The sequence below is a fragment of the Notamacropus eugenii genome, chromosome X (genome assembly GCF_028372415.1).
Source record: "Notamacropus eugenii isolate mMacEug1 chromosome X, mMacEug1.pri_v2, whole genome shotgun sequence".
NCBI classification, from domain to species: Eukaryota; Metazoa; Chordata; class Mammalia; order Diprotodontia; family Macropodidae; genus Notamacropus; species Notamacropus eugenii.
Window position 1 is genome coordinate 75,258,941 of NC_092879.1, and position 16,803 is coordinate 75,275,743.

At 38.8% G+C, this 16,803-nt stretch overlaps 1 protein-coding gene across 1 annotated transcript in view; it reads left to right on the plus strand.

The window, feature by feature from the left end:
- Positions 1-16,803, plus strand: part of ATP7A (ATPase copper transporting alpha) — a 119,616-nt gene that overhangs the window by 90,768 nt on the left and 12,045 nt on the right. Inside the window, exons 8-18 of the mRNA XM_072626374.1 lie at positions 5,000-5,076; positions 5,272-5,497; positions 6,744-6,977; positions 7,383-7,474; positions 7,728-7,855; positions 10,385-10,539; positions 10,861-10,995; positions 12,722-12,916; positions 14,117-14,299; positions 15,368-15,581; positions 16,005-16,151. Coding sequence (XP_072482475.1) covers positions 5,000-5,076; positions 5,272-5,497; positions 6,744-6,977; positions 7,383-7,474; positions 7,728-7,855; positions 10,385-10,539; positions 10,861-10,995; positions 12,722-12,916; positions 14,117-14,299; positions 15,368-15,581; positions 16,005-16,151 — 1,786 coding nt within the window. The remainder of the gene's footprint in view (positions 1-4,999; positions 5,077-5,271; positions 5,498-6,743; positions 6,978-7,382; positions 7,475-7,727; positions 7,856-10,384; positions 10,540-10,860; positions 10,996-12,721; positions 12,917-14,116; positions 14,300-15,367; positions 15,582-16,004; positions 16,152-16,803) is intronic.

The following is a 16,803-nucleotide window of genomic DNA, read 5'->3' on the forward strand; positions in this document are numbered from 1 at the left end:
CCATCCTCTCAGCCTCCTGTTGGTCCTCCTGGTCAACAAAAAGAGCAGGACAGGAAGACATAAGCCATTTATCAGGTATAAAATACAGATATCTCTGTAATCATGGCTGGCCTTGAAGTGGATGTGGAAAACTAAAAAAATCAGTGATAAAAGAACATTTGACACATTCATGGCTGTCACTTACCTGGCATTTTTGTTTTAGTTTTTTTTTTTGTGAAAGTATATAACTATTATTTATACGTTGGAAAAAGTAACTGAAAGACCAAATGCCTATACATATAGTTAATTTCTCCTCTCTTCTCCAGAAATTTACTTTGTTCATCTCTCGATGAGGATATTCGTAGTACACAAAAAAGCTCACTTTTTCATTCCAGCGGCCTCCTCCAATAATAAAAGTATTGTTGAGCTCCAACTAGTAATAGCTCATTTCTTTTTTTCTTTTTTAGGTTTTAGAGATGTTTTTAGCTTTTACTCCATAGTAATTTCTCAACATACTGAACCAAATCACTTAACTCTCCCTTGTAACAAAGAAAAACAGTGAAGCAACACCAGTAGATCAGCAGGCCAGTCTGTCGTGTGTGACACACAGTACATGTGACATTATGCTCCCGTAGCCCTCCACCTCTCTGTTGAGAGGAGGGAGGTGTGTTTCATCATCTTTTTCTTCAGGACCAAGATTGGTCCTGGCAATTAATGAAGTTCAGCTGCTTTGTACTATTGTTTTCATTAACATCATTGTAGTTATGACTACTAGATTTTGCTCTTCTGGTTCTTTGTACTTTATTCTGTTTCATTTCAAAAAAGGAGCTAGTCAGGTCTTTCTGATTTCCTCATATTTGTTGTTTCTTATGGCCTTTTACAATTATATAGCATGATTACATTCACGCCACAATTTGTTCAGCTGGTCCTTGATTGATAGCTACCATTCATATAGCTCTTTAAGCTTGCCATTTTTTCTCATTTTATCCTCACAACAACTGTGAAAGATAGATGCTATTGTTATCCCCATTTTCCACTTGAGGAAACTGAGGCAAACAGTGTTTCAATGACTTGCCTAAGGTCACACAGTAAATATCTGAGGCTGAACTTGAACTCAGGTCTTCCTGTACAGCATACAATCCATTGCATCCTTCTGACTGATGGACATCCACATTGTTTCCATTTTTTTGTTGCCACAACAAAATGCTGCTATGGAGTATGTTGATACAGGTGGGATCTTTCTTTTTGTTTTGGAATCAGAGGAGAAAAATGGTATGAACAATTGAGTGACTTTTCTTAAATAATGCCAAATTGTTTTCAACAATAATTTCTATAAGTCTTAAATTTTCTCCCCCTCCCTCTCCCTTCTCTCCCCTGATGGCATGCAATCTTATAAAAAAAATACATTTTTATTAAACACATTTTCACATTAGTCATGTTGCATAGAAGAATTAAAACAAATGGGAGAAACCATGAGAAAAACCAAACCAAAATATAACACAAGAGAAAAAAGCCTGCTTCATTCTGCATTCTGATTCCATAGTTCTTTCTCTGGATGTGGATGGCATTTTGCCTCAAGAGTCCTTTGGGAATGTTTTAAATTCTTACATTGCTGTGAAGTGCTAAGTCTATCAGAAACAGTCATTGAACACTGTGGCTGTTACTGTGTATGATGTTCTCCTGGTTCTGTTCATTTCACTCAACATCAGTTCATAAAAGTCTTTCCAGGCTTTTCTGAAGTCTTACTGTTCATCATTTCTTATAGCACAATAGTATTCCATTATATTCATATACCACAACTTGTTCAGCCATTCCCCAGTGAATGGGCATTCCCTTGATTTCCGGTTCTTGGCCACTGCAAAGAAAGCTACTATAAATATTTTTGTACATGTGGGACCTTTTCCCTCTTTTATGATCTCTTTAGGATACAGTCCTAGAAGTGGTATTGCTGGGTCAAAGGGTATGTATATTTTTGTAGCCCCTTGGGCATAGTTCCAAATTGCTCTCCACAATAGTTGCATTAGCTCGCAACTCCACCAACAATGAATTAGCATTCCAACTCTCCCACATCTCCAACATTTATTTTCTTCCTGTTTCGTCATGTTAGCCAATATGATAGGTGTGATGTGATACTTCAGAGTTGTTTTGGTTTGTATCTCTCTAATTAATAATGGTTTAGAACACTTTTCATATGACTACAGACAGCTTTAATTTCTTCCTCTGAAAACTGCATGTTCATATCCTTTGACCATTTATCAATTAGGGAATGACTTGTATTTTTCTAAATTTGACTCAGTTCTCTGTATATTTTATAAATGAGACCTTTATCACAGATACTAGTTGTACAACTTCTTTCCCATTTTTCTTCTTCTCTCCTAATCTTGATTGCATTGACAAAAGCACCATCCCTTGCTCCTCTAATTATGATATGATTATAATCATGTACTCATTTGGACTTTATTCTTGTGTACAGTGTCAGGCATTGGTCTACGCCCAGTTTCTGCCACATTATTATCCATTTTTCCCAGCAGTTTTTGTCAAACAGTGAGTTCTTATCCCAGAACCTGGGGTCCTTGGGTTTATCAAACAGTAGGTTGCTATGTTCATTGACTATTGTGTCCTGAGTAACCTATTCCACTAATCTACCCCTCTATCTCTTAGCCAGTACCAAGTGGTTTTGTTGATTGCTGCTTTATAATACAATTTGAGATCTGGTAGTGTGAGGCCTGTTTCAAGTAGTATTCAATATAACAAACACTATATCATTAATTCTCAGCCTTTTCAAGTATGACAACCCCTTTTTAACATAAAAAAATTTGGCACATCCCTAAGCTGCTGTGAGTTCATAAATTTGTATTTATTTCACTAATTATGCCAGCATCTGTATGTAAAAATTGGGAAAACACATGTGAGTAAAACATGTAGTCTGTAGGAGGCATGTTTGCTTTTCTCTGACAATTCTGCCCTCCCCTGTTGAGTCATCGAATGAGAAAGAGCCCTTGTAAACCTCTGTTCTTTCCTCCAACCCTCCTCTCCTCACGCCCACTTCCTATCCTTGGGCTATGGGTTGGTGGCTGTGCTCTAGGTCAGCCATAGAGACAGTTCATTGACACTTGTCACACTAGGACTTGATCTGGACTTATGACTTTTTATCTCATCAAATTTAATTTGAACATTTGCAAAACATGTTTACAGGGAAATGAGTTAGAGCAGGGCCAGTTTCCCATTCCTCCTTGCCATCCCCTGCACACAAGAAGAGAGAAAAGAGCTGCTAGTACTGGTGCCATGCTCATCCACAGAGGAGGCTTCTCTCCTCCTCCACTTAATAAGATTCTCTGGACTTCATTGTGAAAGACTTTCTGTTATTTATTGTGTAATTCTTAGGATGGCAAATAGGTGCTTTCTTTAATTATTTTTTTCACCAAGTTTACATTCACATAAATAGTATCTCTTGATCAGGAGAGATAATGGATGGCAAAGGTCTTTGGCAGTAAAACAGCAATAGCAGTAATTGACATCTATATAGTGCTTAAAGGTTTCCATGGTGTCAGAAATTCATAACAACCTAGTGAAGCATCATTATTCCCATTTTACAGGTAAGGAAACTTCACCTTAAAGAGGTGGTCACATAGCTAGTGTCAGGGTCAAGATAGGAACCCAGCTTCCCGCCCCCATCCCCATCTAAACAAATGTAACCAGACGTTAACCCCAACAACTGAATGTACTTTTTTTCTATCGTCGTGACTGTTGCTATCATCTGATGAGATTTTGTTTTCTGGTTCCTTTTTTCCTCTTTCTTTTTCATTGTAACATAATTATTTTTGCAAATGATCTTTTCCTGAGATGCTAGGAATAGTACTCAAGAAACATTCATCCTGTAGGTTAGTGTACTACCAAACCCAAATCTTAAATGACTTGGTATTCCTTGTTTGTATTGAGGATACGTATCTGTGTATATATCTATGTATACAGTATATATACACACATACATATATATGTATATATATATTGTATATCTGTATACAGTATATATCATACTATATCTATGTATAACATGTACATATCAGAGAACTGGTTAACTGAGAGCAGTGTCAGCACATTACATTATGGCTGTCTCTCCCCTTCTGTTGAGCAATTCTTTGAACTGCTGTCCTCAGTAGGTCTTCAAAGCTTAAGTATATGAAAACGTACCACAGTGACAAATCATACTTTTACATTTATTTCTAATTGTTTGGCTTGGCAGGAAGAGGGGAGATTTGACTACCTTTTGATATATGGAGCACCATTAATAAATGCATAACTATGCACAAACATACAAACAAAGATCAGGAGTAGAATGTGTTTGGGAAAGTGTATGTCTATATATGTATGTACATGTGTATGGATATATCTATAGCTATAGAGAAATGTATCTACATTTAATTGTAGCCTTGGGGAAGGGGAAAAAAGAACAAAATTTTAAAAAGTGCACAGCAAAGAACAAAAGAAAACTTACAAGGGAGCAAAGAAAAGATGGACAGCTCTTAAGATGTGTAGTATTTATCATATAGGCTTTCTTGAAATGAAAATTTATTGTTAAATATTTTGAATCCTCTCTTATGTTCATGCTATGTACATGACATGCTTTTTTAGTTCTTACTTTACATTTATGTTCCAATATTTAAGTTTATAATATGTTTTTGCTTCTTTTCTCTATTCTGTATTTCTGGTTCTGGTATTTGAGTATAAAATAAAATTAAGGGGCAGCTAGGTGGCTCAGTGAATATAGAGCATCAGCCCTGGAGTCAGGGAAAAAAATGAAGGACTCTCCTTCAGTTGGATAAACCAGCTGGGTGGAGAACTGACAAATAGGAGGAGATACAATGCCCTAATTTTGCTAAATGATTATCAGACATCAATTATTTCCTAACAGGGGAAACACTTGGCCCTTTGAGGAAGATGAGTATATTTTACATGATAGCCTGGCTAAAAATCTCCCTAGTTGCATATTTAAAAATAATTTTCTCTTGTCTTTCCTTAGAACTTAGGTTTTGAAGCATCTTTAGTCAAGAAAGATCGATCAGCAAGCCACCTTGACCATAAACGAGAGATTCAGCAGTGAGTAATTCCAAGTGTCTTGTTCTTCATAGTTTTGTTCTTCTCATTAAATGTTGGCAGGCATGCTGGAGTGTCAGGTGCCAATATTTTCCTGGGTGAAGTGGTCACAGGTTATTGTCTCTCTGTGTTATATGTGATTTATAATTGTTGTCTACCTACATAAAAGATTGTCCTATTTTTTTTTTAAATTTCAAGGTGGAAACGAGCCTTCCTCGTGAGTCTGTTTTTCTGTATTCCTGTGATGGGGCTGATGATTTATATGATGATTATGGACCACCGCCTTGCTAGTATGCACCAGCATCACAACATGAGTGAGGAAGAAATGGCGAGCTATCACTCCTCAATGTTTCTGGAGCACCAGATCCTTCCAGGGCTGTCTGTCATGAATTTGCTTTCCTTTTTATTGTGTATACCTGTTCAGGCAAGTGAAATTTGGTGAATATTTTCGTGTACTGTGGAAACAGTCAAAATTTCTGACATAGAATGCTTATTTTCAAATGTAAGCAGGAAACTAACCCCAAGCCCAATCTTTATACCGGACAAAAATAATTATATTGAACAGTTAAATCTAAATTAGATAATTCTTCTTTTAAAAGCTAAGTAGAGTGGTCTTTGTTATCAAGGTAGGAAACAAGCATGAGGAATTACTAGCTTTAGTATTTAAATCTGTCAGTACATATTATATGTTATATGTGTTATTTCTCCACAGTGCCTCCATCTAATCACTTAAGCAATAGATTTTGGAGGTCATTGTTTCCTGAGGCACTACCTAATGGCAGTGACCATTAATGGTAATGAGCATTGGACAAAGTAATCTTGAAATTTGAACTAAAACGGACAGCTGTACCTGAGGGGAGTTGTTTTGGTTTTTTTTTAAAGTCTAGGTCCCTCACTTTATTTGAATTAAGGACACATTTCCCAGTTATGTCTGCTTAAATCTACCATAAGGGGAAAAAAGAAAACACCTACTAAATTGTATATGAAATACCCCTGGTTGAAATACTAGAAAAAGGGGAAGTAAGTTTTATATACAGAGTATACTTGACAAGGGAATGCAAGTCTCTCCCTGATCCCTGTTTGTCCAAACATATCACAGGACCATCTTCTTTGTCAGGTTTACATTCTAACATGTCTGCAGGATAACAGTCTAGGCCCATGGGTCAAGTCAGAGGAACCAGGTTGTTCCTCAAAGGCTTCTAGCATATGCATAGTCACCAAGTATTTATCAAGCACCTACTATGTGCTAGGTACAGTGGCTACCACAAAACAGTTCTTGCTTTCCATTGAAGAAGCAGAAAGCTTATTCTTGTGTGTAGCCATTTGAAGATCCTTGTGGGATATATCATCCTTATTCCTGCTCGAAGTCTTTTCTTTAGCTTCTAAGGCCAAGGTTGGCCAACTATGACCTGAGAGCCAAATCCAGCCATCATCACCCTTCCTTCCCCAGTGAGTTAAATATGGTTTTAACATTTTTAACTATTAAAAAAAAACAATTTGATTTTAAAAATTAAAAAATACATATTCTTAGCTTTCAGTTGGACCAAAACAGATGGAGTTTACCAACCCCTAGTCTAAGGAATAAATCCAAAACTACCTGACCTTTAGTTCCTTCATGTGACTGTTTGTGACTCACTATGAAAAATATCTGTGGTTCTTTGCTGTTGCAGTTTTTTGGAGGCTGGCACTTCTACATCCAGGCGTACAAAGCCCTGAAACATAAGACCGCTAACATGGATGTGCTCATTGTGCTGGCGACTACCATTGCATTTGCCTACTCTTTGGTGATCCTCCTGGTTGCAGTGGCCGAGAGAGCAAAAGTGAACCCCATTACTTTCTTTGACACCCCACCTATGCTGTTTGTATTCATTGCGCTAGGGCGCTGGCTGGAGCACATAGCAAAGGTAAAAAGAAACAAGTGAAGAGGGCTCATTAGAGGGTTCAGCAACCTGGACTGGGAAACATGGATGTGACTCTTGAAAGACTGACACTGATGAAGATTTTTAAGCTTATTTTAAATGCCAAGGGGAGGATTTAGTAAAGGCAAGAAATTTGTTCTATATAGCTCTAGTAAATTCTTCTTTTAAGTAGAAAAAAAAGTAATGGGACAAAAATGTGTTCTGGGTACCCATCCAAATTATCATGAAAAATTTTCTAATTTGATCTAATTATATTTCCCAAACTAACTTTCTGCTACAGATGTCTTGCCATCCCAGATCTGAGGGCTATCTTACTTTTATTCCTTTAGCATTGTTACTACAGAATATTTTCCTTTATTTTTTTATTTTTTTATTTTTTTTTTTATTTAGGGAAAAACATCGGAGGCTCTTGCAAAGCTAATTTCACTACAAGCTACAGAGGCAACTATTGTAACTCTAGATGCAGACAACATCCTCTTGAGGTATTTGATAATTCTTCCTCTGGAATTCTCACTTTTGGCTTCATTTCCATAGTGTCATAGAATTCCTTCAACAAATTTGAAATTTCAGCAAAAGAAAATCCATGAAATTGTCTCCTGCAGCTTCATCTCTGACCATGTTATTACAGTCTGTGTATGTGTGTGTGTGTAACACAGCCTGTACAAAGTAAATAGGAGAGACGCAGGAGAAAGGAGGATGTTCTCATGAGAACTTGTCATGTTCATTCCTTTCCAGTGAGGAACAAGTGGACGTGGAACTTGTGCAACGAGGAGACATTATTCGAGTGGTTCCAGGAGGCAAATTCCCAGTGGATGGTCGGGTTATTGAAGGTCATTCGATGGTAGATGAGTCCCTCATCACAGGTAGGCATTGTAGAAAAGTCCACAAACTATTGGATGTTTTCAATCAATCAGTTGGATAGACTGAATAAGAATTTATTAAGCACCTACTATGTGCTAGGCAATGTGCTGAGGCAGAGAGAAGTCAAATGACTTGCCCAGGATCACGCAGCTAGTAATTGGGAACTCAGGTCTTCCTGACTCCAGGCTCAGTGTTCTCTCCATTGTGTTGTGCCTACTATGTGCCAGGCAGGCACTGTGCTAAATGATGAAGATACAAAGACAAGGCATGAAACAATCCCTCCTCTCCAGGGGCTTACTTTTTACTACAGGAGACAACATGTCACATTTACAAATCTATGTGGAATAACTACAAAATGGATAGAAGGTAGTTTGGCTGGGAGCTACTTTTAGGGTTTGTTTTTTCTAGAAGCTTCAGGGTAGTGGGTACATTATGATCACTGTGAATCATGCCACTTTGAAAATAATTCATACAGCTAATTTCCCCAAGCCCATTTGCTATTAAAATATACTGTGTTTGCTTGGGACTTGCCTGTGCTCTTGTGAATCTTGGAGTGGGTGGCCAAAAAAGACTGTGGAATCACTCAGTTTGGTAGAGAACCTAACGGACTCTGATACATTGTGGGGCAAATACGTTCAACCTTGTCACCAATGCCTGGTATAGTTTTAGCAGCGCTCCAAGAACATGAGTCTAAAATAGCACAGAATTCCTCTGTAGTAAACAGCAATCTAAACAGTTCTGGCCTGGCCCCAGGTTATCCCCTGGAAATCAGTTCATTCTATTATGCATCCGGTGTTTATTAAGTACCTACTGTGTACAGCTGTCTGGTGTTGGAAAAGGTATAAAATTTAGATAAGATGTGGTTCCTGTCTTTATCTTACCATCTGGTAAGGGAAAAATAAATTAATATGTATCACCATAATCTATCATTTTATGCTAAATGCTTCGATTGCAGAACAAAATGCAGCTTAAAGTCTGAAGAAAATTTTTATTAAATGCTGGGATAATGGAGAAGACAGGGCAGACTTCCTAGAGGAAGTAGCATTCTATTGGGCTTCAGAAAACACACATAGGAATTGAATGGATGTAGAGGGGAAGGAAGAGGACATTCAAAGTGCAGGAAGCAAAGATGCCTCCACTAGACACTCTTTTAGGGTGCGCATGGAATGGCCTCAAGGAGCCTATATAACTTGACCCAAAGTAGAGGAGATTGAGGTATTTCCCAAATTGGCCCCTTGTATGTAAAGTCTCTGAGATTAGGAATGGTTCAGGACCAAGGTGATGCTGCTGGAGCAGTCTCAGAGGAGAGGCTGGACCTTAAGCCTCCCCAGGCCTGGGTCTGTCTCCCCAGAAGTGGCCTTGGAATTGTCCTTTAGGGAGAGGAGCATGTGCATTATGAGGGGAAAGCTAACATTCACTAGGCATGCATTTATCCAGATTCCATCCACAGTGAAAATACTTTTGATAATTACAGGCAACACATGTACCCTTGGGTTACTTAGTTTAGAGACCATGAGAATAAACTAGAGGCTGTGTGCTGAGAAGAACACTCCATAGAATCCAACCTCTGACCCCAGGCCAACTAGCTGTGATGTTGGGCAAGGAAGGCATTTCCTCTCTCATAGCCTCTTAGCCTGCTTCCTCCATGGTTAGATAGCCTCCAAGGTCCCCTCTAGGTCTGACATTATGTGTTTTATATATATATATATATATATATATATATATATATATATATATATATATATATATATATACATATATATATATGTATGTGTGTGCGTATGTATATATATATATATATATATATATATATATATATATATATATATATATATATATATATATGGCCCCTTTGTACTCTGGTCTGAGGATTCTTGTGTTTCATTCTCTATTACAGTAGAGTAATTGGCTGCAATTTTCAAACAGTAGTGTACAAGGGAAACTGTCAGTAGTCAGTAAACATGGTAAACCATCACCACTCTAGTCCCTTCGATTGGGGGGGTAGAGCCATGAACTCCCAAACCTTCATTAAAGAGGAAGCTCAGCTCAGAACATCTTCTCACTCTCTGCTGGCTGCACTACTTTGGGCTTCTCTGAGTTTTCCACCAGTACCTTCCAGGCCTGCCCTTCCTCTTCACCACCAGGTCCTTTTGTGTATTATCTTCCTCTATTGGCTTGGAAGCTCTTTGAGAGCAAGAACTGTCATTCTTTTTTTATATTACTATTTCCAGTGCTTAGCACATAGTAGGTACTTGATAAATGTTTATTGACTATTGAAAACTGTGCCAAGGTGGATAGAGAAATGACATCAGAGTAAGGAAGCCCTGGGTTCAAGTCTTCAACACCTACTGGCTGTGTGACCCTGAGCAGGGCCCAGGCAGTTCTCTCAGACTAAGTTGTATTAATAGTTGCACACCTGCATTAGCAGAAAGAGTTTCTTCCCTGGGAATACAGAAATGAAGTCTAACTAAGAATCATCAGGCCATTATTTCTGCATGCTCTCTCAGGCCTGTTCTTACCTCCTTCTCTAGGGGAAGCCATGCCTGTGACCAAGAAGCCAGGCAGCTCAGTGATCGCTGGTTCCATTAACCAGAACGGGTCACTACTCATCACAGCAACCCATGTTGGAGCAGATACAACCCTCTCGCAAATCGTCAAGCTTGTGGAGGAAGCGCAGACATCCAAGGTGACTAGACTGGGGAGCCTGGGGTTACTAGATGGGATGTGGGCATGGTCTAGGCCAAGTAGTAGCCTTTAAATACCTCCCTAGGTGTCCTAGGCCAGAAGTGAATGCAGTGAGTGCTCTGGGTAGAGCATCATAATGGGGCCTACAGAGGCAGGGACAGACTGTGTGGTTGCTGCTCATTTGTTTCATTGTTAATTTGGGGGTCAAGAAAAGATGTTTCTCCACAGTGCCAGTCATAGACTGTCTTCAAAGTAAAAAAGAAAAAGAAAACAGAAAAAAAAAGACTTGGAGTTAAATCTTTTTTCATTTTTGAAATTCCAGGCTCCCATCCAGCAGTTTGCAGACAAACTTAGTGGCTATTTTGTTCCTTTCATTGTTATTATCTCTGTTGTTACCCTCTTGGTCTGGATTGTGATTGGATTTGTTCATTTTGAAGTCGTGGAAACCTATTTTCCAGTAAGTGGTTTGTAAGAACTTATTTTTTATTTTTTAATTGGGAGGAAATTTAACATTTCCTACGTATTTCCTGTCAATTCCTATCTAAGTAATTTAGTTGGACATTGCTTTAGCAGAAACTGATATTTTGTGAAAATCTCAGATGTCTACAAGGAGAGAGAGGGGGAGAGTCAGGAGTTCAAGTCTGGAGGCCATGTTAGGCATTCACATAGGTGTATAATGTTCCTTTGGCATCCTAGTCTAGGGAATACTTTTTATTTCTAACTTCCCCAAAATCTATATTGTACTTTTAAAATTTGTATCATTGATTTCTTTTTAAGCATTTTATCTTTATTTCCTTTCTAGTATTTTTCTTTGACAAGCTCCTAGATGACATCTTAAGGTCTCTTCTTTCTTGCCTTATGTATCTAATTCTATGACAGTCTTCTAGATGTCATATAGAAGAAAAGACATATGTAGCCTGTGAACCAGAAGACTTGAATTCGAGGTCTGGCTCTTCTCCTAACATGAAGTGACCTTGGAAAAATCCCTTTCGCTTTAGGTGCCTGAGTTTCCTCCTGTATAAAATGAAGTTTTGATCAAATGATTTCTGATCAAATTCTGTGATTCTGTAGCTTCTGACTTAAGAGTAAGTCAGTGTCAGGAAGTATTTATTGAAAGCCCTAAGGCTATAATGAACAAGAGACTGTTACTTTATCATGTCTCTTCAGAGGGCATTGGCTGTGGCTCATCGCTGCCAGAGCCCTAGGTTACTGAACACACTAAATTGAAAGAGCTATGTATTTGTCTTTTGTTACTAGGCTTTTGTGAAATCTAAAAAGAAGAAAGAGTTCTTTAAATGGTTCAGGCTGGTCAAGTACTTGCTTAACTGGAAAATTTCTAGGGTATATTTTGGAAGCTATTTCTGTTGAATTTTAGGGAGGGTGAGTGTCTTCACAGGATTTTCCCCAAAGGTCATTTGTTTATCCACATCCTTGAGATCACTGAATGCTGCTATTTCCTTAACAGAGAAACTTAACTCCCATTACTAGATCTGCTGGGATTTTGCTGGAATTATCGATTTGGAGCTGGAAGGGATATTAAAGGTAGTTCAGTCTGACCCATGAGTCAGTCAACAAGTACTTATTAAACATTTCCTACATGCCAGGCCCTGTATTAAGATGTGGTCTCTGCCCTCAATTGAGATCCCAGAAGTGAAGTGATCTGCTCAAGGTCTCACTGTTGCTTAAATGGTAGAACAAAGATTTGAACCTAGGTCCTCTGATTCCAAATCTAGCACTCTTTCCATGACACCATTGTCTCTCCTTTTACTCCAGATCCATTCTTCATTTCACTATGGCATGTTGTCTTATAAATTAGGGTTCATTTTTATAGATTCCAGTGTAAGTCTAAAAAATATTGCTCATCTCTGTTGCAGATGAAATTGAATTGTTCTCATTGGCTCATAGCATGGAATTTTCCATCCTTAGCGGTACCAAGAATGAAGTCCTACATATAGGGGCAGGGCCAGTCTAATAGTTGACTTTGATTTGTTTATAATCAAAAAGGAATAAATGTTTCTTTCTAGTTTTCTCTGCTAATGAAAAGCTTTATAGCCAAGTGTATTTGTAGCCAAATGTAGAAGCCAAGTTTCCAGCTGGAATTCTAATGTTTAAGCACCCTTCCTTCCCATTGTCCTGTTCGGCACTATATGATGCAGAAATGACAATGTCTTCTTTCTTGCAAGGGCTACAACAAGAGCATCTCCAAGACCGAAGTGATAATCCGATTTGCTTTCCAAGCCTCTATCACTGTGCTGTGTATAGCCTGCCCCTGTTCTCTGGGTTTAGCCACTCCCACTGCTGTCATGGTGGGCACTGGGGTAGGAGCTCAGAATGGCATCCTGATCAAAGGTGGAGAGCCCCTTGAAATGGCCCACAAGGTAAGTGAAGAAGCAGGCACATCAAGCTGGCTCAGGCAGAACTATGTGGGCCAGAGTGTAGTCATATTGTCTGCACAGAAGGCCCACTGCCACGTTGGGGCTCGGTCTGAGCTTCTTTCCTGGTCTTGTCACTTCTGTGAGTCTCCATTTCCTCATCCAAGAAGATGAGGCCCATAATATTGGCTCTGCCTGCCTCCTGGGGCTCTTTTGGGAATAGTGCACAGATAACATTGAAGTGCTTTCTAACTGCGCAGGGCTGTCTTTATCTCTTGTTGTTCTGTCTATCTCACAATCTCAGACCTGTGTTTTTGATTACAGAAAAAAACCCTATATTCTTGCCAGTGTGAGGATAGTCTGAGGGAATAAACTCCACCTGTATGCATATAAACTGTACAGGTAGGCGGCTCTAAGCACATGTGGGAGATTGAGCCCTGCTTAGGACAGAGTTGGAACAGCGATCAAGCCACTCGCAGTTGGCCTCTTCAGTGTTGGGTCGCCTTCTTTCTAGTGTCAGTCTGCTTCTGTTCCCAGTCTAGACTTGCCCTGAGTAACCTTCTAGCTTCTAATCTGGGGTTCCCTGGAGCTCCCTGACTGCCTGTGAAGCCAATTTCTCGTTTCCCACCTCTGTGTAGAGCTTCTGTTTACTTGGTGCCAGTCTGCCCTTCCCAACAAGGTCTGGAGTGGGCCTTTTCACTTTTGTTATGACCTGGACCCTTGGGTTATCTTGAGAAGCCTCTGGGCTCCTTCTCAGAATCATGTTTTTAAATACATAAAGTCAAATGTGCAATTACAAGGGAAATCAATTATATTGAACTTATGATTTCCCTTTTTTCCTCATCCAAGTTCCCAGAATCCCTGAACTCTACCCATGGACTCCCTGGGCTCTGTAGGAGCCAAGTGAAGAACTCCCCTGCTCTAGTTGTTTAGTACATGTGTGTAGTCATTAGCAGAATTACACAACCTAGCATGTACAGGGGGTGGGGGAGTAGAAGAGATGATTTACTACAGCTCTGACTCTTTTCCTCCTCCCCAATTCCCCCTACCTTCCCATTTTCCCAAAAATAATTGAAGGGAGGCCATTTCAAAAAATCCATAAGAAGACAGTGTTTTTGCTGAAAGTAGAGCTCCCCTCCTCAACATTGCAAAATTGATGATGGTAAGGAGTCTCATGAAATGTCATGATGTATATGACTTTTGCAGGTAAAGGTGGTGGTGTTTGATAAGACTGGAACCATAACCCATGGAACCCCAGTAGTGAACCAGCTGAAGGTGTTAGTGGAAAGTAGCAAAATATCACGCAATAAGATCCTGGCTATTGTGGGAACTGCTGAAAGTAACAGTGAGCACCCACTGGGAGCTGCAGTGACCAAGTACTGCAAACAGGTAGGAAATATTCCTTGTTTTCTCCCATAGTGATCCTTATATATTGACTTTATGAAGCAGAATGATCTTGGGAGCATTTGATTCTGATTGTGTATCATTTCTATGAGTCGACAGAAACAGATGGCCTGGGAAGTCATGCTTAAGGCTTGCTTCTACTCTTGGTGCACCCATTTCTTAATTTTTTTTCACTTCATCTTATTTCTCCTTACCCTTCAACTATGACCAGCCAAATTCTTTATCCCCAAAATATGCAGTAAAGACAGGGAGAGATACTGAGAGCCTGAAAACAGTGAAGATTAATAGCCTATGAGCTCTTTGAGGACAGGGTCTCTGTCTTATGTGTACCTCTGTATCTTCCCTAGCACCAAGTGTGACGCCTTGCATATAGTAGGCCCTGAAATATCTGAAAGAAAGAAGGAAAGAAAGGAAGGAAGGAAAGAAGCAAGGAAAGAAAGAAAGAAATCTTTGGGTCAGTAATGGCCACAGCACCATATTATAAAGAGTACTCTAGCAGATATGTTTTGGTTTGTTTTTTAATCAGTGAAGAAACATTTATTAAGCACCGACTACTTGCCAAGCACTGTGTGCTAGGTGCTGGGGGTACAAAGACCGACAATTTAGAAATCCCCATTCTTAAAGAACTTACCATTGGAGATAAATAAATGAAGGTGTTGTTGCTGATTCCCCTCTGACCTTCAGTGAAAATGGAATCTGAAATAATTAAGGATTTCCTTTGTGGTGCTCTACTTGAGCAAGTACAAAATGATCTACTCAACATGGATTCTTTGTATAGCAATTAGAAAATGAGATTGAGAAGAAAAAATTCTGAGGTCCTCTCTCATCTTTTCCACTGACTCTTAAGACTTTGGATGAGAGACTTAACTCTTCTGCATTCTTGAAAAAAATTTACATCCCATCAACAGCTGAATTCTTTGTGGTATGTGTCTGATAATTCATAATTAAATACAGGTTAAACTATAGTATTTGCATTGGCTCTGGCTAAATGAGGACCTTGTGACTCTGAAAGAGAATATAATATCCTTCTGGTTTTTGTTTCATTTTGGTTAGGAGCTGGAAACTGAAACCTTGGGTACCTGCACAGATTTCCAAGTTGTCCCAGGCTGTGGCATTAGTTGTAAAGTAACCAACATTGAAACCCTGCTCCATAAAAGTGACTGGGAAGTTGAGGAAAATAATCTTAAAAATACATCCTTGATGAAACTTGATGCAAATGATGGACAGCCAGGTCATTCTTCCTTGATTATTGACGCCCAGATGCCCAGTAAGTTACTTGTCGGTTTTTTTAGTATCATTTATAAACGTTTGAGGGCAGGTAGTAGACTTTGCAACCTTGAAATTTTAAGATTAGAAACACAAATCAGTTTGTTAACTGTGGCTTAATTTTCCCAAATTACCAACACTCTACCACAAAAATAATTCTAAGTATATCTTAGTCATATGCTGGACCTGAATTATCTGATAATATTGCATAGACTCACCAATAGTTCTCATAAGTACTCTGACTCATTTGCATACATATTAAATGTTTACATCTGAATTATATTTATAATACTTGTGATCCCAAGATATAACATCCTTTTTTTGCTCCATGTGTTTTTTCTTAAAACAACAATAACAAAAAAAGCAAAACGTGAAGCAATAACAGCACAAGATTGGATAAAAATAATTGGCTATCTTTCTTCAGCTGCTTCGAGTTCTCAGAAGTATACAGTTCTCATTGGGAACCGTGAATGGATGAACAGAAATGGTCTCGTCATTAAGAATGACGTGGATGGTGCGATGATCGAGCATGAGAGGAAAGGCCGGACAGCTGTGCTGGTGGCCATCGATGGTAAGTTTTCTACAGCTTTGTTCTAAAACTTGGTGTTCTGACGCAAAAATGGCAGCAGTAATTGAGTACTTAGTTTAGTGGCTTTGTGTATGTTTTTGAGAGCTTCTAAACTCTTCTTTGGAGAAGTATTCAGCACTAACTCTGTACCAGCTAACATTTGAATGTAAGGAAGAAAAGATGCTTCAATTTAGTGATAATTCAGTTCTAATTAAAGGTAATATATTTCACATAATTGAATTCTCTTGCATTTGCTTTTGCCTGGATCATTCTGTACTTCTTTGTCCTGTATTTGGTGGTAATGTCTAATAGAACGGAAATGAAATATCACCATATTTATTCTGTCCATTCAGAGTCAAATGGAAGACAATATTTTATTATAATCATGTTAGGTCTGGGATGAAGCTGCATTGTACAACTTCATCTTCTAATTTAAAATGGACCCCTAAGCAACTCATCTGCACAGTTGCAGTAATCTTGTCCTAATGTGAAATGTCCTTTATGTGGACCTTTAAATTAAATAATATGTTTAGGGCTATTACCAAATGATTGTTTGAGGGAAAGGAGAGGCTCTTTTATTATTCTTCTGTTTCCTTCATCATTCCCTTTTTCCTGCCCTCTTCACTAACCCCTTCCTTCATTCTTGGCAACATTT